Source organism: Idiotropiscis lumnitzeri, chromosome 13 (genome assembly GCF_059441095.1).
Source record: "Idiotropiscis lumnitzeri isolate Australia: NSW breed Sydney's pygmy pipehorse chromosome 13, RoL_Ilum_1.0, whole genome shotgun sequence".
NCBI lineage: Eukaryota > Metazoa > Chordata > Actinopteri > Syngnathiformes > Syngnathidae > Idiotropiscis > Idiotropiscis lumnitzeri.
This window is the reverse complement of record NC_142403.1, coordinates 19,135,814-19,162,037: the sequence shown is the minus strand read 5'-3', so window position 1 is coordinate 19,162,037 and position 26,224 is coordinate 19,135,814. Positions and strand designations below refer to the sequence as shown.

The following is a 26,224-nucleotide window of genomic DNA, read 5'->3' as shown; positions in this document are numbered from 1 at the left end:
TAAAATGGCCCAGGAGGGTTTGGCCTTCGTTGTATTACAGATTTTCAAGTCATCGATTTTTTGGGGGGTTTTTACATTATACCAGTGCTGCTCAAATTGGGAGTCGCGCGGTGGAATGCTGAGGGGGGATGCGTGTGAACCTGGGGAGCGTGCTTTTTTTCCGCCATACTACAATAAGTGTAATTGCACATCCACTCCAGTAGTTGGCGGTGGCGCTCTCCTTGATTAGGATTAAATCTTCGGTGTTGGTTTGTTTTGCAACAAAAATGCTAATAATTAGAATTGCGGCGGAGAGTGGGCAGCAGTGGTGGTGGTGGTGGGGCGGCTATTGTTTTCTTCTTGCTGGGGGGGGTGTAACATAAAATGATAGAGGAGCACTGCATTATACAGTCGTCCCTTCGCTCCACGGCAGCTCGCGTATTTCCGTTTCAGTGCATCAAACTTTTTCATTGTATTATATTTTTTCAGGTGGCACGGTGGACGACTGGTTAGCACGATGGCCTCCCAGTGCAGAGGTCGTGAGTTTGATTCCGGCCTTTCTGTGTGGAGTTTGCCCAAAGATAGCTGGGATAGGCTACAGCACCCTCCCGCGACCCTTGTGACGCTTATTCCTAGAAAACCAGCCGGTAGTCTCAACTGACACTGTCGCTGTACAATACAGCGACAGTAGCTAATGCTTTAGCTAGCCAACCGTACGTCTTAAGACTTTAACTTGCGCATCACTCAACAGAGCAGAGTTTAGAGTTGCACACCTTCAGTGTAGTACTACGTTATACGACAGCATGACAGGCAGAGCTGAGCTAAGAGCTGAGAAGAAGAGACAGAGAAGGTAGCGCAGAGACCTTATACACCCGTGACGTTTTTTTTTTTTTTATAGTCTCATATTATGGATTTCCACCGATTACATGGAACGTATCCCCTGCGATAGACACACGACACCTTTTTGAAACCGCGTCAGAGGGTTGCCGACGACCCCCCCCTTGTGCCCCCAGAGGGGTGACGGTTGGGTCTCTGGTCTTTTCTGTGGGGCCTTCACTTGAAGTTTGGAGTCGGAGTTGCCAGACCTTTACGAGTCGGTGTCGGTGTTGCCAAAACTCGACAGCATCAAAAGGCCTCGAGTGTGTGAGTCACATTTCAGTGACTCACATGAAAACTGAAGAGCCACCACGTTTGGATGAAAGTCTTAGCCACCACGCCCAATTAAGTTATCCATCAAAACAACTTGTTTCGCTAGCTAGTGAAAAAAAAATTAAATCGCTGAGAATTTGCGTGAGCTAACTGCAAATTTTCTTGTTTTACATAAGAATGGATTCAAGTTTTTGAGGGCTGCAATAAAATCTGCAGGGCTTTACGTACAGCTTCCTGATTTATACGGAATGATGACTTCCTCTTTTTTGGGGGACAAAAACTGCTTTTTGTTTTTACTTACATTTCAGTTGAGTCCACACGTTTCAAACCGAGAAATATTTCAAACGTGGAGATGCGCTTACTTCTGTCAATCTCCAAAATTGACTTTCTAGAATGGTGAAGCCATCTTGGAAATGGGAGTTGGACTCGTTTATGCACCAACGATTAGGAAAAGTGCTGAGTGCAATCTTGGAACAATCTCATTTAGAACTGCCCCAAAAAAAATTAGTTAGCCCAACGCTGGTTTTCAGTCGCACGATTTAGCTCACAATGTTGCCTTTATTTATTATTAATATTTATCCATAACAAATAAATTTCATTTACGTTGTTTTTTTTGTTTTTGTTTTTTTAAGAGCAGAGATATTAAGCAGTCAAAGTGTGTTTTACCATTAAGGGGGTTCCAGTTAGGATTAGGGTTCGATGGTTTTGGGGGTGGCGTTTCGAAGTCGGAACATTCGAGAAATGAGCTCAAACATGGAACACTTTGTGATACGCTACATTTACAGTTTCGGATTCATATTCCGTACCATAATTAAAAATGCATGTTTGCAGTTCTGTTCAAACAAATTAAACCCACTGAGCCATTAGATATAAAAAAAAAAAAGTGGACCACAGTTGGCTTCATTTGACCTTGTGAAGCGACACTTTGAAGTATTTCTGTTGCACTTTCACATGCTTCTGAGCAGAGACGAACGGGGTGTGGCCTTGAAACCTGCTCCGTTTTTCCCCCTCCTCCAAAGGTGTGTCAGAGTGTGCGTAGTCGACAAACTGACGTCTAAATAGGAGAGACTACGGGATTATATCATGACGATGACACGTGACAAAAAGATAGTCGTCTCGCATCCAATATGAAATGTACAAATAAAGGCAGAAATTATATTTACGCTCATTCATTTTACCAAATGAGCACATGCGCTTATGAATAATAAAGAAGCATCATGTTGAGCTTTCACAGGAGGAAAGAAAAGTGGCGGTGAGTCGTGCCGGGGTTGCTTGCGGCTTGAAAACCGGTTCCGCAACGAAAGCTCGCACAGGCACAAGCACACACAATCTCGGCAGACACACCCAAAGTGTTCTTGTTTTGTATGCGTGGCCAGGTGCTTTCTTTTATTTCGTGTTCTCATTTCAACAATTTGAATGAATCTCAGCATTTGGTGGCTAAAATGGGGTTTTTATTTGAATTATAATTTCTTAGTTTTAATTCTCTTTTTGGGTAGTTACTTTACTTGAATGAATTAAACAGGATGTGAGTTAATGAGCAAAATCAAAGTGCTTTTATATAAAAAAATATATTAATAATAATTGCTGAGAATATGACACTTCCCAAATTTATTTTATTTTATCATTTAAATATGAAATTTAATTTCCTGCATTGTTTTTCCTAAATCTGCTTTAGTCAAAAAGCATTTATTCGTTTTTTTCATTCATTAATTCATGAAATCATTTATTAATTTCCTGAAAATAATGAAATGAAAAAGATATAAAATGAAAACAAAAATGCGTTTGTTTTAAATGACTGGTCCATTAAAAAATCATTTAAATGTGATGCTTTATTTGCTGCATTAACAAAAATTTTCCTAGTTGTTGGCCGTAATTAAAATGTATTTAAACCATGTATTTTAAATCCGGTGGGAGGAAAAATTGTGTTTTTGGGGTTGTGAAAAAGGCATGCTTCTTTCTCTTGCATCCTTCTTATACCTACGAGTAACGACACGTTTGAGCCACAAATTAATATCTGCATAAACCCTCTGGCTGCTCTTCTCTATGTTTTATGTTCGGGACTATGAATGTAAATGAGCTTTCTGCTAACTTGAGTGCATTTGCGCTGGTGTTGTACCAGTGTTCATCAACGTGCATGGTCCCTTTCAAATAAAAAAATAAACAATCAAATGAAAAAATATGTAGCACCAGGTTGTCGCAGGGCTTTTCCACATTGCAACGGGAGGTGTGAGTCAAAAATAGCTCACAAGCTAAAGGCTAACAAGTAGCGCATGTAACCCGGACAACCACTGATGTGACCACACAAGTGCTCAAGTCCTTGTACAGTGCGAGAGGGGGGGGGGTCAAAGTGATATCACACCCAAAAACTGGTGAAAACCTGATAAAAGCTATAGTGCCACAAAGAGTACTCGTGAAAGCCAACTGCAGGTATGATAGCTCTCAGACTGTTTATACATTCATTGCTAGTGCTGAGAAGCGCATAAAAGAACTCTTTTACATACAAAAAAAAAGGGGGGCCATTTTTCAGGTTGTTCAGTTCTTTGCACTGGAAACAGAAAGCAGGAATGACTCATAATCCAGCTGGGAAAAGTATCCAAGTGGTGTGTCATTTGCGTGTCTCCTGCGCCACCACGTTGCTGTACGTTGGGATTCTGGACGAAGCGACCTGAGGTCCAGTGGACTTGGTGGTGGTGCGTGTGACGTTGACGGATTTTACAGATCCAGAAGTGTTCCTCTGTCCTTCATTTACGCTGGATGAGCCATGCACTAAACGGACTCTCTGAGCTCCAGAAATCCGTTCAGCTTCTCCAGCTCCTTGCACCACGGAGGTTCAGCTTCCTCTTAGAACTTTCCCAGATCCCACAGGGAGCTTGCTTTCTACCATCACCACATTCTGGAGGCTGGGTTGATTTCTGCTGTGGATCTTGGTGTTCTCTATCAGCACCACTCCAGCATCCTGGGTGGGCTTGCCAGACACTAACATGCCTTGCGCAGGTGCTGCCAGAACTAAGCCCTGGAGATTGGTCGCTGGTGCCTCAGCCAGCAGCATGGTGTTCTGGACCTGTGGCTGGACTATGTACTGCATGGGAGTGGCAGCGGTGTAATAGACAGGCTGTTGCTGCTGGAGGAAGAACATCTGGCCTTGGTTTTCCATACTTCCCATCACTGAGGTCATCCCTTGATTCCGCATAATCATGTTTTCCTTTGCCATTTGAGTCACTGTCTGGTCTGCCATGGGGACAACTGGTGGTAGCTTCGGTAGTTCCAGCCTTGGTTCAGTCACAACCGTTGTTGGTGGCTGAATGACATCTTGTTGGATCTTCTGGCCCCCGCACAACTCTGCCAAGGTCTTGAACTTGGGGCCGAGGTTATCAAGGAAATGCAGGTCGTTGTTATTCTCCAGGAGGCTGCAGCAGCCCACCGAGCCGGCTGAGGAACCTTGGCCCTCAAAGTTGTACTTCAAGAGAGCGTCCTTCTCCGCCAGGCTCCCTCTGCCACCATCACTGAACACCCTCTGGTGAAACATGACCAATAAATGTGAATGTCATGATGATTTGGACCAAAAAATAAGCCAGTCCTGCTATCTGGGTGCCTATCATGGCATCGTTCGACGGTACTTTTCCTAACCCTGTAATACAAAACAACTACTATGTAAAACTCCAAGATAAAGGTTTTAGTTCTGAAACCAGTGTCATGAATGATAAATCGATCGGTGTTGGTGATCTGGTCAGAGGCAATCAAGTGGGTTGACAGACCTTGAGAATAGCTGCATTTTCATTTGAACTCTTGAAATGTTCGGCATTGCTTTTGCTCTTATTTAGGCCATTTCTCACCTGTTGGTAGTACTGGGCGATAAGGTGGTCCGGTAAAGCAATGCTGTCGTACGCTTCCATGGCCTGGGCTCCTACAGATGCACCCCCAAACCTGGAGTAGAAAGTGTTCGTGTTGGCCTGTCTTCTTGCCCAGGACTGCTCCATGTTTTCCTGGAAGTTGTCCACAAAGACCGACTGCTTCATGTGATCGCTCACGTCTTGGGCCACCTGCTGTGTCGGGATCAGGTTTAGCGGCACCGCCTGGCAAGAAACCCGGCAAACAGACAGACCAAAGTCAAAAACTGAAGAAGTGTCCTCAAGAGTTGTCGAAGTGATCGTGACTGACCGCATTTTCCCCCTGGCCTTCGGTGCAGTAGTTGATCAAGTGGGACTTGGTTTCAAACGGTATGTCCGCAGCCCCCCCTGGTAGCCCCATAGTGCGGCCACACTGACAGAAAAGCAACAGCAGGGGAACCACTAGAAAAACAACACACTTGCTTGCACTTGTGCATCTCATCTCTGAAAATATGAACTCATTTACTGCCGTTGACGACTAAAGACGTCAAAGATCCTTTTTTTTTTTTTTTTTTACTCGGCTGGTAAGGAATGAATTAATCTCTATCTTTTGTCGCATTAACTGGCAAATAAATGAGGAATTCCAACTCGTCCTTGAGATATTGTCTAATTGCTACCAAATTTGAACCATACATTTGAGCTTGATGGGGAGCCCCCTTTGGAGTTCTTCAAAAATTGAGCTCTCAATGCCAGTTTCCCTTTTAACATCAAATTTGGAAAGCTTGTCTATCATACGTAGACCCACACAAAAGTCTCTGGACAAACCAAGGATTATCATATTTTCCATTTTAGTTTTAAAGGAGCCATTTTAGGCACTTTTGGGGTATTACGAGGACTCCTACAAAACGAAACTTCTTGAGATTTGATGCTACCAAGTATGTGTACAAATCAATCAAATGAGAGTGTAGCTAAATTTGATGACTCACTTTAAAAGAAAACTCTGAGTCAACTCCACAAGGACTATATGTTTTCAGTATCAAATCCTTGTCTGTTTGCGTCTGATGATGGTGTTGTCTTAAAGAGAATCATAGGCTCCCCCTACTGGCATAAATATGTGTGTGCTATAACTCGTCCATGCAATTTTCACATCGGTTTCATTGCACATACGCAGTAGCAGCAGCAGGCCCAGTAGCAGCAGTCCGATGCCTGCAGGTCCTATTTCAGATTTCTTGTCGGGCTGACCGTTTCCGCCTCGTCTTCCGCAAATGACGCCATCCGCGCATGTGCACACTTGGACCATCACCTTCTGTGCTTCCGGGCATGCCTCGCCCTGCTGGTCCTTCACCAATAATTCCACTTCATGGAGACCAGGCCATAAGGACTGTTGGGCTCTCAGTATGGCTGCGGTATCTGCACACACAAACTCATTCTCAAGATTCAGCCTGGAGATTAAAGTCGACTCAAAGCTAAAACAGAGCAGGCATTATCTCCTCACCATTGAGATGCTCCACCTGCCATTTTTCCTGATTTTCCTCAGCGATGAAGGAGAAAGGAGCCCCGTTGGGGAAGTCGTCTTGGTCGACTGCGGTGACGACGACGGCATTGTCAGGCATGCACAGAGTTTGGAAGGTACTAGTCAGCGTGGGACAGTGGTCATTGAAGTCCTCCACCTGGATGGCCACAGTGCCTGTGGCCGTGCTCGAGGGGATGTCTGTTTGTCGGAACCAGAAGGGGCAACAAAAGTCACACTCCACACGTAAGTTGAAGTTCTGTTCAGATACTTGTGTAAAAAAAAAAAAGTAGAAGTACTGCTTCAGCTCAAGGAAATGGATGGATATCTTGCATCTCCAATTCAGTTGTTAATGGTCTCATGTTGCTGACGTCCCAAGTTTTTTAAGTATCTGTTACTTCTCACTACTAGTGGGACTACACCAAATAAGTCAGCGTCTTGCTACAACAGTCACCGTGTACCTTCAGAAATGCAGAGCACTTGAGCGTAGTATGTCCCGTTGACCAAGAAAGTGGACTCTCTGTCTGGCATCTTGTTCAGTCTTATGTCAGCCGTTTGGGGGTCAATGGTAAGCCAGTTGTCAGGGTCCAAACCTTTAAGATACCTACGGCAGACCATCACTCTGATTCAAATTCTGTGCATTTGGTACGCAATCCTTCAGTAGTGTTTTGACCAACTGAATCCGACTCCTAATACCACCACTATCACAATTATAGAAACCCTCGGTAATATAAAAATGCAATATAGAAGCAGATATTATGAGATTAGATCGACGGGAATAAATCAATGCAGTTTCATTGAAAAGAATGTTAGACCACTGACAGAACTCACTTAACGTTCTCAGCTGGTTTCCCAGTGTCGCCATCTAGTGCTGGATAGTGGGCAATGACGTCCTTACTGGGAGTGTCGCCTTCTTCCGACACGGTGATCACTTTGACTTTAGGATCAAAATGTGGACCTTCACGCTGGTTTTGTACGTTGATTTTGACAGGATAGGTTTTATATGTCGTGCTTTGCGGAAGTCCTTCATAAAGCGGAGCCTTGTTCCTCACAGTGAGTTCAAGTACAAGGTCCTTCACGTCCTCATAATCCACAGCCTGTGAAATAGTTCTTTCAAATTGTGAGTTCTGAAGTTAATATGGATAGGCTGCGTGGTTCATCTTATTTTTCATGCGTACCTTATCAAGCATGAGGACGCCCTCATTGGTCTTTGGGTCGGTTTTGATGCTGAAGTACTTGGCCTCATTGCCTTTAACGATATCAAACACACTTTGCCAGTTTTCGGTGTCCTTCAGGTCCAAGTCTTGAGCTTTTACCCTCATCACCTCCACACCTTGCGTGTTCTCCATTATGCTGCCCTCATACTAAGGAAAAGACATGACTAGTCAGTTCATCAGCTAACCAGGGACACAACTTCTGCCCTCCGCTTCTTCTATTTCAGCCACTCCATCAACGACACCCTGCATCGCTCCCCTCAAATCCACAATCTTGGAGTCATCCTTGACAAACTTCTCCTTTGTGAACTACATCCACATCACATCTGTGCCCCACGGGCTGAAACTCACTCCTCAAAACCCTAAATGGACTGTTAAGCTCGCTCCACCTTCATATCACGCTTAGAACTTTTTCAAATAGATTTTAACTTAAATACGATGGTTCATTCTTGCGGCAAGCACCTGGTCTTTTTCCAGCGTTGGAAGGTTGTCGTTGATGTCCAGCACATTGATGGTCAAGGTACTGGTCCCTGTGAGTCCGTCAAAGTCGCCATTGAGGTCCTGAGCTTGCACTGTCACAAAGTACTGATCTGCTGTCTGACAGCGGAAAAGAAAAATGTTTAGCAAGCCTTTTAGACTCAACACATTTCACACATTTCATTTCTTGGCGAGTCGCTGGTACTTCTCTATCCAGAGTAGGTTTGTCCACATAGATGTTTCCATCATTGTTCATACGGAACATTTTGTGAGGTGGGTCCTGCTTCACAATGGTGTAGACTAGCTGAGAGTTGAAGTTGCCTGGTTCATCGGCATCTGTCGCAGTGACTGACGTGACTGGCGTCCCTGGGAAACACGGACATCCAACTCAAATGTGTTTTCTATATATATGAATAAATACTGGGGCCAAAGAAGAAAAAATTGCAGAGAGGCCAAAAGATCCAGCCAATGACTTTGTCACATATTTTGTGATGCTACACTGCCTTCTACAGGACTGGAGTGAAATGGTAATGCTAAGCCAGTCAGCAAATATGTTTAGAATTGTTCAGTGTGAGCTTTTAGTTGACATTAAATAAGATCCCCTGACTCCAAGCTCTACCCTTAATCCTAATTCACAGCTATTTTGATGTGGATTTCTATTCAGTGGGGAATCCACTTTCTTATTTGGTTACAGTGTGAGATTGCATTTTTCAACATTTCCCCTCATTCCATCCAATTATTCAATAATCAGAACCAGGACAATGGTTCTGCTGCCTTTCTACATCCAAACACCATCCAGGTTGTCGTCTGCCTTTGTGGGCTAGAATGAACTCAATAAAATAAGAATCAAACAGGAGTAATAGAACTTTGTTCAACTAATCGAGCCTAGATACCATAAAATTCTTCTCTCATGAACGTGTATGCCTCAAGTGTTCTTGCTCATCTGTTCTCTCACCCGCAGGGCTGCGTTCGTACACGTCCACGGGCTTCATGTCGTCAAACCGCGGCTCGTTGTCGTTCTCGTCCAGCACCTTTATACGGAGGTCAATCCTTTTCTCTGCCTCGGTGCCGTCATTGAATCTGGCGATGCCCAACAGCTGACGAGAGAAAGACCGACAACTTCACTTGACTTTGACTTCCTCCACAGCACTCCCATGTGGCGAATTCAGGTATTACATGTACCAGCCCCTATTCTTTTTTTGAGAGCAACACACTTACTTCAGCTCTCTGACAAGAGTTAACGTATCCCACAAAAAAAAAAAAACTGTTTAGCATTCAAGATTGGAGCTGTATCAAAACGTCTGACTTTACGAAGACGTTAAGTGAAGTTCAAAATATTAGGAACGGCTTTCATTAAGATGCAGGGCAATCGTATAGCAGTGCAAACTACAGCCACAATCTTTAAAAATATCAAAATAATAAAAATGAGTGTTCTCTAAACTGGAATGAAAAAATTTGTAAAAAAAATGTGCAGGTGTATCTAATGAAATGGCCATTTTCAAAACAAAATAAATTCCAAATGATTCAGTTGCATGAATATATACATACAGATAAAAAGTTGATGAATTGACGGAGGCGCAACTCACATTGTAAGTATCGATGAACTCCCTGTCGAGCACTTGAGTGACGCGAATGAGTCCCGTTTTGGGGTCCACCACGAAGACGTTGAAGGGGTACTGGCTTGCACCAACACCCTCCAGGGAGTAACTGATGTTCTTGTCCATTTCAAAATCAGATCGAATCTGAGACAGACACAACACAAAAACTCGACACCAGTCGCAGAAATGGAACCCTCGTGCTCGGATGCCAAACATGCAGCAGTAGCGCCTCCTTGTGGACAAAAGTGGCTCTCACCTTGGCTATGGACTCCTTTCCTCTGTAATCTTCATTTTCCTTGAGTGGTCTTGGAGGGAGTATCCATTCTCTTTTTTTCCGGACTGGTCCATTCCCAGAGTGGAGCGTCATTACAAATGCGCTTTGGAACTAGAACGCAATAAACAACAAACAAGTCAGTGGCTAAATGACAGACTTTCTGTGTCTTGCTTCTTTAGACTTTCCATGGGTATACCCATAAAATTTCATGTTGCCGAGACGAAATGGCTTCAGGGACTGAATTACACCCCCACCCCCCCAAAAAAAAATGTTTGTGGTTGAGTTTTGTATTTTATAATGAGTCCTCATATTTTGCTACCATTCACTGCTGTAAGTTGAAACATCACATTTTCTCAATTTAGCATCGTCCGTTAGGCCAGTAAGTGTGGAATGAGTTCACATTTGGGGATGGATCAGCAAAGTCCGTGCAGCTAAGTGAAACCTCTTTTAATTGTATGGCTCATAAATGGTCAATGGATTGTCGCTCAGTCTGTGTGAAACTTGAGACAGGTCACTTTTAGCCTTTCTTCGTTCCACAAAAACGCCCGTTGTCCACCTCCACACGTTCCCACCTGACTGCATGTGCTTTAAGGCATTTAATCGAAGTCAAGTTTTGGAGTTTTTGTTTTTCAAAATTTTGACATAATTTCACCCTTTTTTCAACCAATGAATATCGGCTTGAAATATCAGTTATCTGCCTCCATGACTGCTAATATTCAAAAAGCAGATCGGTCTATCACTAATCTCCGTTGTCTACTTGTACAAACTGGTCCAGTTCCTACGATCCACCTGTCGATGTTTTTTACGTCCACCTGTTACTAATCTTTCAATATGCGTTAGCCTGTACTTTTCCCATGTTCCAATTTTCCACCGCTCCTCAGTCCCCAGTTTCCGCCGATAAAAACTACAGAATATGTCCATATATCCGTCCCGAATGTCCACCTGTAGATGTTCTCAATTAATTTTTATCCCCACCTCAACATTTCTCTCATGTCCACCTTTTCACACCTGTCCTCACGAGCCACCATCCGTCCATGTGTACATGTCCTTACTGTCCACCTGATCACGTATGGTGTCCGCCAAGAATTATTATTTTTTTTTTATTATGTAACGTGGTAAAAAAAATGCACTCCTCATGTGTCGTCACAGCGAGTTATTGGTTTCATGCTTTCCACCTGTATCCTTTCCTCGTGTACACGTGTGCAAATGTAAATTCCTCTCCTGACTGACGCAAAACTGTTAATAATTCAAAGTCACTCACCGTTAGGAACAAAATGATCGCTGGAAAAAGCACTCTGACCATAGTGAGGCCTTGCAGGAGGTCCGCTTCAAGTCTGAGTTGAGGAAGAGGAGAGGGCAGCTTTTTGTAAAGCAGAACGCCCTCAAGGGTGGGTGTGTGTGTGTGTGTGTGTGTGTGAGAGTGTGGACACATAAAATGTTTTGAACGTGTGAGTCAAGACTGCCTGTTAACAATCAACGCAAATGCGCTCGAAAAACTCACTATTTTCATTTTGACGCCATTATTGAATAAACTTGGCACATTGGAGGATCGATTAAGCTGAATTCATCAATCTTATCTTTTTCAAAGTATGATTTTTTTTTTTTGGTACTTTTACTACTACTAGTGGATTTTGCTTAAATCAAGTCTTTTCAATCCAGTTAATTACAGTTACTTTTATTACTGATTATGGAAATTATTGACAGTCAGAGTGTTTTATTTTATGCACATCATTAAAATGTGTAAAAACATAAAAATAATAATAATAATACAAAATCATTTGTTTTACTCTAATATTTCTAAATGTAATTAGTTTTAGATGATTGTTTTTATTTCGTTATCGAACATGACAGTTTACATTTCATGAATCATTATTTTAAATTCATTTTAGAGTACTGACAATTATTTAAAATTTTATATCTTAGGATAATTTGATTGAACATACTGTAACACATTTATAACACATTAGTTATATATATATATATATATATATATTTATATATATATATATATATATATATATATATACACACACACACACACATTTATGCAGCTGACATGTGACATGTCCCTACCTGCCAACAGCACCAACAAAAGCCAGAAGAATAAAAAGACGTCGTCGAAGCCTTTGTATGGGAGCATCAGTCAAGCGTGTCCTGCATAAGTCCTTCGTGACTTGACAGGAAGAGACTTCAGCCTGACCCAACCTGTCATGACTTCCCTGGAAATGAAAACAGGTAAGATAAGATCTGCTGCATGGACCAACATCCCGGCAAATTGGATTTCTAATGGTTAGAGTCGTCGCTCCACAATGTTGGCTGCGTCTATGTTTAGGGTCTAAAAAGTAAGCTCTGCCCGGTCCGCTTCACTTCTTGCAATTCTGTTCCAAAGAGTCCCTTTTTTTTTTTTCCCCCAGTAGACTTTGACGTGTGGTCTCCCCACAATGTTGTGTGCGTTGTTCATATGCCGCTTTGTGCCATCTCAGTCTCGCCTCTTGACACATGACTTCATTTTCGCTCCACAATGTTGTGTGTTGTGTTGACGTTTTGCGAGGCTGTGCCACTCACTACTTTTTTTTTTTTTTTGCACCGAAAGTACTAAATTCCAATGGACTGTAACATGTGGTCGCTCCACAATGTTGTGTACATCTTAATTCCTTAGGATCTCTGCCTTCTTTTTTATTTTTTTTGCCATTTCATTAAATATCTCAGACTAGACCACCCCACTCCTCCCCGTGCACTCTGGCATGCGGTCACTCGGCAATGTTGTGCGCTTCCATGTTGCGACCTACTCTCCTGGAATGCATAATGCAGCATTTTGTCTGTATGTGAAACCTTTCTCAAGCCTAACGAAACAAAACTTTACGATTGTCACCATCACCCCACCCCGACGTAAACGCTGGTTCGTGTTATTTGGAATTTCTTTGGAAGCCGCGTGTGATAAACATGATGACTCCGTCAAACGAGTCGTACAACAAATGTTTGTCGTATCAAGACGGGGGGCAGAAAGGGTGTGCGATGTTTTTCCATTTGAAAGCAGGAGTGTCACTCTTCCGTTGACTCAGAAAAGTGCTTGGCATTTTTCTGTCAATGCAAACTTGGCAATCAGCCCCAAGGATTTGAACTTGAAAAAGGTCGAGGTCCATTTGGTCCATATTACCCTAGTCCGAAAGGCTTTAAAATGGTTCCCAGTCAGCGCTGTAAAAGATTGAAAAATTCTGCTACTGGTCCCAATGCTGAATGCTTTGGGTCATGATTTCAGACTTGGGTCAATTAGTGGAGCCTAAAGTTCAAAGTAAACAAGGTGAAGCAGCATTTAGCTGTTATGCTAGCGAAATCGCTTCATCCATGTTTAAAAAAAAATGTGCTCTTTTTCCCATTATTTTGAATGACGTCTTTCAAAGCATTTTTAAAATCATCTTCCCCAAAAATTAGTTTAGGTAGCTCTCTGAACCTGAACTTGGATGTCCACAACATTGCGGAGGAACCAACCACATTTCAGATTCTTTAGGGAAAAGCAATCTGTACATATCTTGTCAATCTTGCCTGAATGCGCTCAAAACTGGTTGTACTGGTCGTAATGGCGCGTGCACACGCACACACACGCATTCATCGTAATATAAATCTATCAATCAGTCCAGCACACCTTGGGTGTGTTGTGAGCTTTCCAAAGAAACGTTTTCATGCATTAAAGTCCAATGCCAACATTCATACATCATCCCGCCCCCGCCCTCAAATATTTCCAACTGCTTGAGCTGACATGTTCACACATCACCTTTCACATCTCGGCGTTACCGTCGTTGCGATATTCATCATTCCTAATGGCTCACTTGTGTTTGCTTTCTATTTGTGGTGGACGAGAGAAGCACAAAGGCAATACTAGCGTTGCCGTGGGAGACCACGTTGATTGACAGGAGGGTTTGGAACAGACGCTCATTGTTTGTGTGGTTCCTTTATTTTCCCGCCACTCAATATGCTTGACCAATCAGAGCAGAGCGTCTAAAGCCCGCCTTCCTGTAAGCACAGAGATGAATGCAGAAGTATGCTCAGCTATTAAGTTAGCATACAAAGTATTTTTTATTTATTTTTTTTTGTTCCAGTCGCTAAAATGACAAATGAAGAAGAGTTGCTAGCATCACAGCATGCTAAGTTAGCATACAAGCCAAGGAAATTCTATTTTTTGCTCTGGTCGCTTCAGAGAAAAATGAAGAAACGTTGCTAGCGTCATAGCTAGCTATTTAACGTACAAGGCACTCATATTTTTTTGCTCTGGTTGCTACAGAGACAAATGAAGAAGCGTCATAACCAGCTAAGATGCTAAATTAGCATTCTAGGCCATCATGTTTCTTTTTTTGTTTTTGTTTTTTTTGCTTTGGTTACTAAAGAAATGAATGAAGAAAATGAGCAGCAAGCTAAAAAACTTCACTGTTTAACATGTTGCTCCGCTAACCATTCTTCTGCCGACCCGTCACAACTTAAAACTCCATTTGCGGGAAATCCGCTTGCACGACGAATAAAATGTTCTCTTTAGACAATTTGGAGCAGAGTGGTTTCCTATTTTCTCGTTCCAAGTGACTTTGTAAGAGTCTATTGTCGTGCACTGTGCAGCCAGTGTGCTCTCTGTTTGACGTACATTCTCATGTTACTTACGGAGCTAGGTGAAGGCCGAAGAGGACCACGGAATCAAATTTCATTTGGGTTACAAGAGAGGACGATGAAGAAGATGAGGAATGCTGAAGACATACGAATAGGCCACCAAAGCTGCTTTAAAATTCTTCATCTTTAATTTATTAAACCAATTTTATATATTGTTTATATTTTCTATAGTTATTTTTGAAAAAAGTGTTCCATAACTTTATGTTAAAAATGGTAAGGCTTTAGGATTTTCCAGATTTTGGGGTGGCCTTAGCTCCATATCCCAATAGACTCGATCCAGCCCTGCATTGAACCGCAACCAAATCGCAGAACCAAACCGAACATCGTAAATAGTTCAATCTTTGCTAGCAAGTTTTGTTCTTTGTTGTGAGACCTATTTTTTTTTTCTACCGAACTCCATTTTCACTTTACGCACCTCCACCTGTTATTTAACCGGCTTGGCAGGCAGTGTCAAATGTCATTTTGCTGCTGGCCACTGAAAAACGGATGGCGGGTCACAAATGACTCTCAGGCCATAGTTTAGAGCACATGTGTCAAACTCAAGGCCCGGGGGCCAGATCTGGCCCGCAACCTCATTTTATGTGGCCCGCAAAGGGCAAATCATCTGCATCAACTTCCTGTTTCCAGCATATTTTTTTCACTTTTAACAACACTGAGATATGAGATATTGCCATTTATTTGGTACCAATCCTCCCCTTTTAAAATAAATTGACAAATTGTTGAACAATGATTTACTAGCTTCTGATTTCAAAACTGGCTTTCCAATCAATGTATATGGGTTCACAGTCAGACCGGCCCTCTGAGGGAAACCACAACTACGATGTGGCCCGTCCACAAAAATGATGTACTGAATATGAACGATACTTGATGTGCAGTTCCCTCCGAAGCCTGTAGATGTCACTACTTGCTTACCCATTAGACTGGAGCAGGGGGGGGGGTGATATCAGCATGTAGGCCACCTGCTGGTAGGAGATCAATAGAATTAAAACAAACCAACAGGAAATAATTTGCAGTTAAATTAAAAAAAAAAAAAAAAATGATTCGATTCTTGTCATTCTTGACTTTTTTGTTCCTTTTCTTTGTTCTTGGCCTTGTTATTTTTATTCTTGTTCTTGTTCTTGTTTTGACTCTCGATCTTGTTCTTTTTCTTTTTTGTCCATTTTCTCATCCTTGTTCATTTCCTTTTTTTGTTTTTGTTCTTCTTTCTGATTTGTTATTTGTGTTATTTTTGTGTTTTCTTTCTTTTTGATATTGATTTTATGTTGATGTTCGTCTTTTTGATTTTTGTCCGTATTTCATTTCAATATTCTTTTTGTTGTGTTTGGTCTTCTTGTTTTTCTTCCCTTCTTCCTCTTGTTGTTTTTATTCTTGTTCTTCTTGTCCATCTTCTTGCTCACCTTCATGATTTTTTTTTCTTCTCCTTCTTCTTGTTCTTCTGCAGGCTTTTAGCGTTGCCTGTAAACAATCTTCAACGGATTAGACAAGACCTTGAAAATCCCCGCGGCTCTTTTATGCCTTCAAACATGCTCGTCCTCTTTTTTTTTTTTTTAATAAAGACTTGTTTATCATAAAAAGCCGCTACAATTTCAGCGCCGCTGCTGAGTCGTTTGCGCTTCACTTCTGCAAATGTGCCCGTTGGTGATAAGCATGAACTAAATCAACGGTGCGATATGAAAAAAACAAACCAACTCACAATCATTGAACTAATCATACGTCAGCAACATGCAAATCTTTGCTGTCGCGATAACAGAAATGACAATCCTGCAATTCAGTCACTACAGCAAAAATGAGTTGACATCAATGTGATGAATCAGTCATGACGGTGAAGTTGTTTTGTACATAAGTGGTGATGTCATCCTCGAACCTGATCTTTACGCCGCCGTCGCATTTAACGACATGCCAGCCGCTCTAATGGAGGCGCTGATTCCCGCTGGTTGTTACGGCCCGCGCGCCTCACCTCCATTAATTCCGTGAAATGGCTTCCGGCTGCTTACTGAGGCAAATCAAGACGGATGCAACGTGCTGCCGGATTTTAAGGACACACAATTAGTTCCATCGGAGCAAACAGCAGCTTTCATTAAACTCCTCTTTAGATGGAACCTGCGCTACACACACACACACACACACGCACGCATTCTATACCAGTGCTTCTCAATTATTTTCTGTCACGCCCCCCCCTAGCCAGAAGAAAACGATTCGCACCCCCCCCACCACCCACTCTCCGCCGCAACACTAAATAATAGCATTTGTCTATAAAATAGTTCACCTCTGCATCACATCGTATCCTTGTTAACATAAAGGAAACTGACAGAGATGTCGTTCAACTCCCAAGAATCACCTTATTAACCTTGTTTATTGGTCTGTCAAAGAAAACATTTGAAGTGCAAAAAATAATAACTTCCTTGTAGGAGCCGTAAACATTTTTGACAGCCTTATTGCACAAAATCAATGAATAACAAATTCAAATTGGCTTCAGCAACATTAACTCAGGAGGACACGATATAAAACACTTTAATCTACAAAACAAAAATGAAAAAAAAAAATGTATCCAACGGCCAATGTGAGCGCCACTGCCAACTACTGGAGTGGGTGTGCAATTACACTTTATTGTAGAATGGCAGAAAAAAAAAAATCATGTTCCCCAGGGTCACACGCGCACCCCTCAGCATCGCATCGCAAACATTGATCAACACGTACACACACACACTCACGAACGCAATCTATTTTGAACTCATTAATTCGCTGTACTTTAAACTCTCAAGTCTTTCAGTACTACGCCTTCTTGATGATCATCTACGATTGCGCCCGTTCTGCACTCGGAACAAGAACAAAGTGATTTGTTTGCCCTTTACTTTATTTCATTGACTTTTTCCGACTTATTTTTACAGTGGCGACCATGCGGAATTTTGTTGCTAAGCTTTTGCTGCGTACCTGTTCCTGTGGCGTCCCAACGACGGGATTAATTAGCCCGCTAACAAAGTGTTTGTGTAATGCGGCTGTTAAAAGTGGCGTTGAGACGCTGGAAAAGTTAACGGTTTGGTGGCAAGCGCTCGGTCAAATGCATCAGAAAGTGTTCACTTCATTACGCGGCTAATTAGCTTAGCGTCAGGCGCGCGGCAGGGGCGGGTTAACGAAGCGGAACGCTATTGCTATCGAACGGGCGCGTTCCATCAAGATGTTAGCGCCTCGTGCACCGGGGCCCGACAAACGCTTACGCCGCACTTTCGGTGAATGAACAACACACAAATTAAAGTGTCAACATGCGCAATATTTATTTCAGTTCATCTGGATTACACCGCCCGGGGGGGTGTGGGAAGGGGGGGGGGGGGGCTGCGTGTGGGATTGTTACACTGGCGGAGTTCTTCAAGCATGAGGAGCACAAATTGCCGTCTTTGCCGCAACTCAACTTTAAGATTGGTGAACCTTTAAATGGAGTGCGCTAACCATCTGTTAGCTGAACTTGCGCTTTCCCGACTTTAGCAGAATGACGACGTTCGAAAGGACAGGCTGCTGGCGAGAAGGCAAGGCAAGTTGACAGTGGAAAGTTTTGCCTTCTCTCTTTGTTCATTAGCTCCATGTTTGGAAGCTAAAAAATTTAAATGAATAAATGAATGACACCTCCAGTTCTGGTTTTTCGGTCAACTTTTTGTACATTTTTAGTTTCCAATTGTCATTTTCAGTCATTATTAGGGTTAATTTTCGGATTTCTACGACTCATCTGTGCATTTTTTAGTTAGCATCAAATACAGTTTTGAGTTTTTAATTATTTTTTTATTTTTATTTTATTTATTATTATTATTATTATGTTTCATTTATTTTGCTTTATATTTTTATTTTTACAATTGCATGTTTTTACAAACTTTGAGTATTCAATAATGTACTCAACGTTTTTAGTAAACAATCTTTTCTCCCCCTTGATAATAAATTGTGTTGTATTTTGTTGAAAAGCCCGAGTACTCAACTTTATAATGAGGTAAAACTTCTAAAGATCATGTTTTCCGGAATGGGCAGCACTGCTAAATAAATCGGAATTAACGTCCCTGTGGAGGCCTAATGATGGAGATTCTTATTCTCATGTAAAAAACTAACTTTTATACGAGATGATTTATGTCCTGCATAATTAATAAAGGACGCCAAGAAGCAACGAAAACAGCGCTTGTGATACCGTAAGACAATAAGCGCGCCTCAGCCGTTAATCAATAGCATGTATGCGTTCTTGTCATGTGACTTGACAGCTCAAAATGATGTCATCAAATATTCATGAAGCCGCTTGCAAGCCGACACACCAAACAGGAGACGCTGACTCTCATATACGTTTAATTATTTAGTTACTATTCTGGAAGCTCTCTCTCGCTCTCTCTCTCTCTCTCTTTCGTTCTCACTCGCTCTCGCTCTCTCTCTCTCTCTCTCTCGCTCTCTCTGAAGAAGACTTCTTGTCATTTAAAATTCTCACACTAGATTTGTTTATGTTCTTTTGCTAAAGAAAAAAAAAACATCTTGAGATGCCGGGTGAGTGAGCACAAGCCAACTTGTCTTCCATCAATGCTCAGTCATGATTGGATGTGTTTTGAATAAAAAATCAGGCCACTAGGGGGCACCATATAGTGTTAACAAGCATCAGATACTTGAGTCTTACCTGGGGTCTATTTTGCCAGATCCGACCACCCGACCCCCGAAAGTGAGATTGATGGACATAACCTCAAACCCCAAAAGTCTATACATGCAATTAAATGTTGCTTTGAAGAAAAATATTCTTAGAGTGCCCAATCAACCTGCCATGCGTGTTTTTGGAATGTGGGAGGAAACGGGAGTCACCTCCTGTTAAATCTTGCCGTGAACTTTGCTTGAAAGTCTGTTGTTTGACTTTATGAGGCCAGTTAGTACATCAAGTCTGAGCTTCTTTTTAAATTCTCTCTTTTATAGCCGGTGCCAGAGGGAAAAAAAAAAAAAGAAACAAACTTTTAGTTCTTTGTTGCCTTGATCGCTTTCTTTGGCGCCAGAATGACGTGGAGAGAAAGAAAATGGGACACGAGCAAGAATGTTGAACTCATTTGCTCGAGTGTGGTGTAGAAAATAAGAGATGGATGCATAAGCTCATAAAATATGTGCTGAATTGTTTTAATTAAACAAAATTATAATATTGGACTTGACAAATAAATACAGAAGTAGCATAATTCATTAGACTGTAAAGAATTAAACAATTTTGATTTTGTGCTTCAATTCAATAGACACTGTGCCGCTCCTTTTGGTGTGCTCTCCTTGGCCACCGGGGGGCAGTATAATACTGACACCATAGAATTAGACGGTCACAGTTATCATTTTTCACTGAGAAAAATTGAAGATAGATTTTATGAAAGGGACTTTGTGAATTTAGTATTTCAGGTTTTTCCTTAACCTCTTTTGTCTTTGTGATGAATAGATGGGCCCCTGACCTTTGACCCACCAGCCACTTGGGCATACCATTACAAGAAGAGGGGCAATACCAACATCTCTATAACAACTATTAAAATTTGCTTTTGGGATTTTTATGATGGTAAGTGTTTCGCCAAACCCAATCGGGTTAACCGTTTGACTTCCCTTCTGTTCTCTCTGTCTGCGGTATTATTGCATTATTCAAACCAGATTATCTCGCAAGGCCGACAAAGGGACAGAAAATAATAATTTTAAAAAATTGTGGTATGTCTTCCAATAGAACTTGGTGCTTTTTGGCATGTTGTGGCATACTCTCGGACTTGTCAGTACTCTGTTTAAAAAAAACAAAAAAAAAACTACTAAAAGTCTGCGTAAATTGAACCGCAGTGAAACCTTGTTCATTGTAGTCCTTCGGGGTCCGAGACCAGACCAAAATGTGAGGATCAAAATCTTTGACACGCCAATCTGGTCCCGAATGTTTCTCACGTTTGTCTTGCGTTGTGTCATTAGTTGCGACATCCTTCTGCCGAGCTGTAACATCTCGCACACTCGCTCGCTCGCCGTCTCACTCATCCCGCTGCCATAATGCAATCAGCGCGGGCGCGTAATGGCTGCCGCCGCCCGGAATAAGCGTCTCGTAAGTCATTTTCATAATGAATTGGTGCATTAGACGGCGGCGGTCCCCAGCGGCCAGTCAGCTGCTGATGAAAGATTTCATTAACGCCTCTTGTTTACTACGCAACGCGTCAGCGGCGGAACGGGAAACCGAACCGAATGCTCGCCTGTCTGTTTGTTTGCTTTTTGGTTTGTTTGCAAGGAAGACAAATGAACTCCACGGCTTCCTGTGAAAATGAAACATGAGCGCGCAGGATCAAAGACGAAAGACGTTTGCTTTTCGCACACATCCGGGGCGCTTAACGTCACATTTGCTATCAGCGGCGTAATCGCTGATGAAATGATCCATAACGATATCACAATCTGATTCGCAAACGCTCCCCGGTGAGTGTTCACCCACCTCCGGCGCTGCGTACACCACATACACCAACCTTTCTTTATTTTGGTATTTTGATCATTGGCCGGCGTTTGAAAAGGATGTCTGCGCCATTGTGGGAGTGAACACAGCTGATTTGTTTCCCAGCCAATTGAAGCGGCTCCTCTCGTTATCTTTAAATTCAGCAGAGGAGAGAGCACATGTGGTCTAGCAGAACAGAGATTAGTGCGCTCAAAATGTTTTGTTTTCTTTATCAGGAACTGCAAGAATATCTCCAATCTGATTTTGTGTCGGATTCAGAGGTTTTGATGCACGCTGATGTCATATTTTATGAATGAAAAATCAAATCCTCCAAAATTGCATGACACCATCTGCGCCACAACTTAGACCTACTTTCACCTGGTTTATAGTCGAGGCTACTTTCTGTCACCAATTTGTCAGGTGCGCCGTCGGAGCATAATGGGAAATGTCCTCGAGCTGCAACGACATATCGTCCAGGTCAGCGCAGATCGGTTCATCAAACTCCTAAACACGGTAAACGTGAACTCACAATACTTAAGCGACATCAAAGTGGTGCTTTGACGCGGGAGTGACCGTGATACGAGTCCTTCCGACTTTCGGGTTGTTTTTATTTTTTGCTTTGACTTAAGAGCAAAAATTTGACATACAAGCGCTGTTTGGCGGCAGTGAACTCAGGTCACCTCAAGTGGCCAAGTTTTCGAATGAGCAGAACAATATCCCTTAAGTTGAAGTATGACAACAATGTTTAGTGTAATTCTTTACATTCTATGAAATATTTTTTACCCTATGAGGATTGAAACTACAACATGGTAGATTGCTATTTTTCAATAAATTATTATTATTTTTATTTTTTTTTTGCAGTTCAGGCATTAATGGTATTTTCTTCTTTCTTTCTGAAGGCTCCACCAAGATCGTGATTCAAGTCTGGGTAAGGCTTTCAAATTCGGGTTCCAAGCCTGAGTTAATGGTCCTCATTACTTGTTGTATTATTCATCCTCCCCTTGAAGTAATAAGTGCAAACGTTTGCATAATTCATTATGAATCAAGATTTGAGATTAGTGTCGTGTGAACGCGCTTTCATGGATTTTTAACGCGGAAGGTTGCTCGCGAGGGATTCCACCACCAGGGGGAGTGCTACGATGTTATTATTGTTTTGGTTGTACTTTCCGTCGTTGCTGATTTTTGTAGATGGTTTGGTTTATGTTGTTTTTTTTCTTGCCGTTTCCTTCATTGTGGTTTTTTTTTTTTTATGTTAATGTCGTCGTTTCTGTCAATTTTCAGTTTATTGCTGTTGATTGTTGTTGGTGTTCAAAAGTGTCGTTGTAGTTATTATTGTTGTTCATCGAGCTGGTGTCCTGGTTTGATCCTGACGATGTCTTCCCGATGAAGCTTTCCTGTTCTCATCATCACAGTGGAAAAGATTTTTCCGGATGATTATTCTTCTTTTTTTTTAAATCAAAGTTGAAGTGACAGCAGGAGGGTGTGACGATGTTGGGCTGAACAGGATGTCCCTGAGTGTTTGAATCAATGATGCTCTGTGACACACTGACGAGAGAACGTGCTCTCAATTATTCATTAAAGGGCCGTCTTCAAACACGCAACATTAAAAAAAAAAAAAAAATGCTGGGTCGCTTGGTGCCTTTTGAAATGAAAAGACGAAAAAAAAAAAACTGTCACAATATTGGGCTGATATTTTTATCATGGTGACATCACAAACTCAAAGAACCAGTTTGGGCTTCAAATTAGGGTTTGAATCTTTTTTTTTATTATTTATTTGATTCAATTTGTTTAATTAGAATTTAAGTCATTGACTACCAGCCGAGTAAAAAAATAAAATAAAAAAGGATCTTTGACGTCTTTAGCCGTCAATGGTCGTAAATGAGTTAATTCGGGATTCAATTGAGCAATCGAAGCAAATTTGTATTATTTCAAATTAGGGCTTCAAGCAAAATTAAACTAGCGTTTGGGTTTGTGTTTAAAATTATGAACAAACATTTTTAATCTTGAATCGAATGCTATGCATTATAAATATTAATCTTGTCATGAATAATCATGAAAATCCGGATATGAATCAAATATTAACTTTGGTGTATCGTTGTGGCCTGAATAATGGCCTATATTTTGAGCGAGGCTTTTAAATCAGGACTCGAGTTTCAAAATTGGGCTGTCAATCCCCAAATCATCGTCATCGTCGTCATCCTTGACTGCGTTTTTTTTTTTTTTTTTTCTCGTTGTGTGCAGACTAGTGTGTTTGAAGATTTTTTTGGACCTCCAGCTTTTGACTCGTTTGACCGCAGGGATCTGAGTTGCCATGGCGACGCTATTGTACGCTCACTCATTACAGCGTCGCACCAGCACGCCTTCAGTCAAACTCAAAGTGCAGGCAGTTTGCCACGATGATCAGGGTGAAAAGACTAATTGGTCGTCGTTATCATCATCATCGTCATCATCATCGTCGTCGTCGTCGGCGTTCTTGTTGCAGACGTGCAAGTCAAATCTCCTCCAGAGGAACAAACTTTTAATGAGCTTCTTCTCTATCGTGATTCACAGCCAGGTAGCATCCACACACGCACACGCACACACGCACACGACGAGACTGCGGTGATGAGAACTAAATTTGGGTTCGTTTCTCATCATTATGGCAGCGAAGAGGCGTTTGAAAATTCTTTTTAAGTAATTGTTTGGGGGTTTTTTTCTTTGATTTGCGTCAACCCCGATGTGTTGGCGTCAGAATGCTGCACGGGACACATTTTGAATTAAGGGTTTAAAACATCGTTTGGCTTTCAAATTAGGATTTAAAGACCTGGTGAGTTCTTTTCACAAGGTTTGTTTTTTTTCAAATTTGGGTTTCAAACGAGGACTGTGGTTTGAAATGATGCCTGTAAAGTTGTGTTGGTTTCAAAATTACCATTAAGGTTTCAATTTAGGATTTCAAATAAAAATTGAAAAATTCAAATTTGGCTCTCAGAAAGGGTTCGGGTGTCAAAGTTATGGTTTTGAAAACGCATTCAAATTAGGGTTTCAAATTGGGATTGGCTTTTAAACTTGTGGTCGGGTCTGAAGCCACGTTTCGGGTTTCAAACAAAGATTGGGATATTAAATTAAGGTTTGAAGCCAAATTTCGGGTTTCAAATAGCAGGTTCAAGCCAAGGTTCGTGTTAAACCGCGTTTGTGAAAGTAAAGGCCGCCACCTCAATATTTATGTGCTATTCTTTGAGTTGTTCTATACACACACACACACACACGCACGTCCTTTCCTGTCCATTGAACACTAAGACGGGTGTCCATGGTAACGGAACATCCTCACACCTCCAATAAAACTTCTAGGTAGCGTGTTCTTGAAAATGTGAAAATATTCAGGCGTTTTCATTTGAGCCCCCGCAGCCTAAATTTAGCCGCTGAGAAAGTTCCACACTGGAGTTTGTCTTTAATGAATTCTCACTTTGGGTGTGTTGCTATGGCAACCTTCATGCTGAATCCTCACTTTCAAAATGACTGTCACTCAGCGGAAAAAGCCACGTTAGCGTGCGGCGAGCGTTTTATCGGCACGTCACCATAACGCAGCGAGCGGGCTGTTAAAAAAATAAAAATAAAAAACAAAACATGTTCACACAGTAGAGGTGATAAGACGCCGATAACAAGGCCGTGATCATGTTTTTAGCGCTCATTAATTCTCATCCGGCATTGCTTTTGTAATATTTCAAAGGACTCCTTTCAAGAAACATTTTATTTATTTGAAATAGACTAACAACCATTAAACTAACAAACCGAAGCCAACAAAAAATGAACTTCGGAACTGCTGACTAGCTAAGCAACTATTTTGCTAATTATGAGCCAATTAACTAGCCAACTAACTAGTGACCACCCAACTAACTTACCAATCAGTACACCAACAAAACAGCCAGTCAAACAAACAGCCAACTAAAAAAACAGCCAACCGGTAGCCAACTAACAAACTAAGCAAACGGCTTGATAACTAACCAAATAACCCAGAAAATCACCCAGCAACTGAGTAACTAACCAGCTAGCCTGTCAACGAATCATCCAACAGACCCTACTAACTTGCCATCTACACAAGACAACAAACTACTAAAAAAGCTTTCTAGTTAATCAACCAACTAACTAGCCATGTAACTTACAAGTAAATGGTAAATCACTCAACTAACCAGCTAACCAACCCACAAATTACAGACAACTAGCTCTCAAACTAACCTTTCATCTTTTCAAACCATGGTCCTAATAGTCTGCCAACTAATAATTTAACCTGCCAATTAACCAACCTGCCAACAACGTTACCAAACTCGTAATAACCAAGTATCTAGCTAATGAATGATCTAACTAACTAGCAGGTCCGGAAAGTAAAAACCCTGCCACCGTTGGCCTTTAGCCGCAGGTGCTTCTACTCACCTGGCAATTAAATTCGCTCGTATACCACCTTGTTCCCCATCTCTGCTAACTAGCCAACTAACCAGTTAATTACCCAACTAACCTACCAGTTAACCAACCAACATGGCAGCCCGTCAACCGAATACCTAGCTCATAAAACTACAAACCTCTAGCCAACCAGCAAGCTAAACATGCGGCTAAATAAACCAACCAAGTAACTAGGCAACATATCTAACTCACCAATCAACCAACCAGTCAAAACGCAGTGAACCAACTAACTTGCCAACTAACATAGCAGAAAACGTACTGGGCAACAAAGCTAACCCAACAATAGGTCACTTTTCACAATAACATAAATTTATAAAAAATGACTAATCCCCAATGTCTGCATCAAAATTTCTTAGATTAGTGCCTGTTGAGATAATTGCTCATTTCTGCTGGTAACAAACAAACGGGACTCCAAACATTTACTGTTTACTTGTTAAGATAAAGAAATGTGAGTTGAATTTTAAGATGTACAAATTTCTGTGCTTGTCTGCAGATGAAAGTGTGAACGCGGACGGGCCTTGAGCAGCGTGTCTTTGCTATTTAGTGCTCCGCCGTCGCTGCCTGGCTTTCGGCATGCCCCCCTCGCGGGATGGATTGCAGCAAGTTTTCCTCAAACACATCAATTACTGCCGACAGCCCGGCTTGCCCTCTGATCCCCGTCATCGGGCACCTCTCGCCATGAGTC

The 26,224-nt window shown here is 41.8% G+C and overlaps 2 protein-coding genes across 5 annotated transcripts; one reads left to right on the top strand and one right to left on the bottom strand.

The window, feature by feature from the left end:
* Positions 1-2,283: 2,283 nt before the first annotated feature.
* On the bottom strand, positions 2,284-11,413 carry LOC148324934 (desmoglein-2.1-like). The gene is made up of 14 exons (XM_088314177.1): positions 11,290-11,413; positions 10,011-10,139; positions 9,743-9,898; positions 9,112-9,253; positions 8,362-8,522; positions 8,142-8,276; positions 7,644-7,829; positions 7,297-7,562; positions 6,927-7,069; positions 6,451-6,666; positions 6,123-6,365; positions 5,287-5,417; positions 4,962-5,201; positions 2,284-4,642 (listed from the first exon to the last, which is right to left on the bottom strand). The coding sequence occupies exons 1-14, from the start codon at positions 11,329-11,331 to the stop codon at positions 3,959-3,961; spliced, it is 2,874 nt and encodes a 957-aa protein (XP_088170303.1). The 5' UTR covers positions 11,332-11,413; the 3' UTR covers positions 2,284-3,958.
* On the top strand, positions 6,576-26,224 carry LOC148324933 (uncharacterized). 4 transcript variants are annotated; one of them, XM_088314180.1, is made up of 7 exons: positions 6,576-6,711; positions 9,118-9,325; positions 12,112-12,263; positions 20,101-20,214; positions 21,526-21,618; positions 22,005-22,033; positions 26,033-26,224. In XM_088314180.1, exons 3-7 carry the CDS (start codon positions 12,239-12,241, stop codon positions 26,042-26,044), a joined length of 273 nt encoding a protein of 90 aa, XP_088170306.1. In that variant the 5' UTR covers positions 6,576-6,711; positions 9,118-9,325; positions 12,112-12,238; the 3' UTR covers positions 26,045-26,224. The 4 variants fall into 4 exon arrangements, with proteins under 4 accessions (XP_088170306.1, XP_088170308.1, XP_088170307.1 ...); XM_088314182.1 differs by having other exon boundaries at positions 21,526-21,582; positions 26,033-26,052; XM_088314181.1 differs by lacking the exon at positions 26,033-26,224 and adding an exon at positions 22,387-22,507 and having other exon boundaries at positions 21,526-21,582.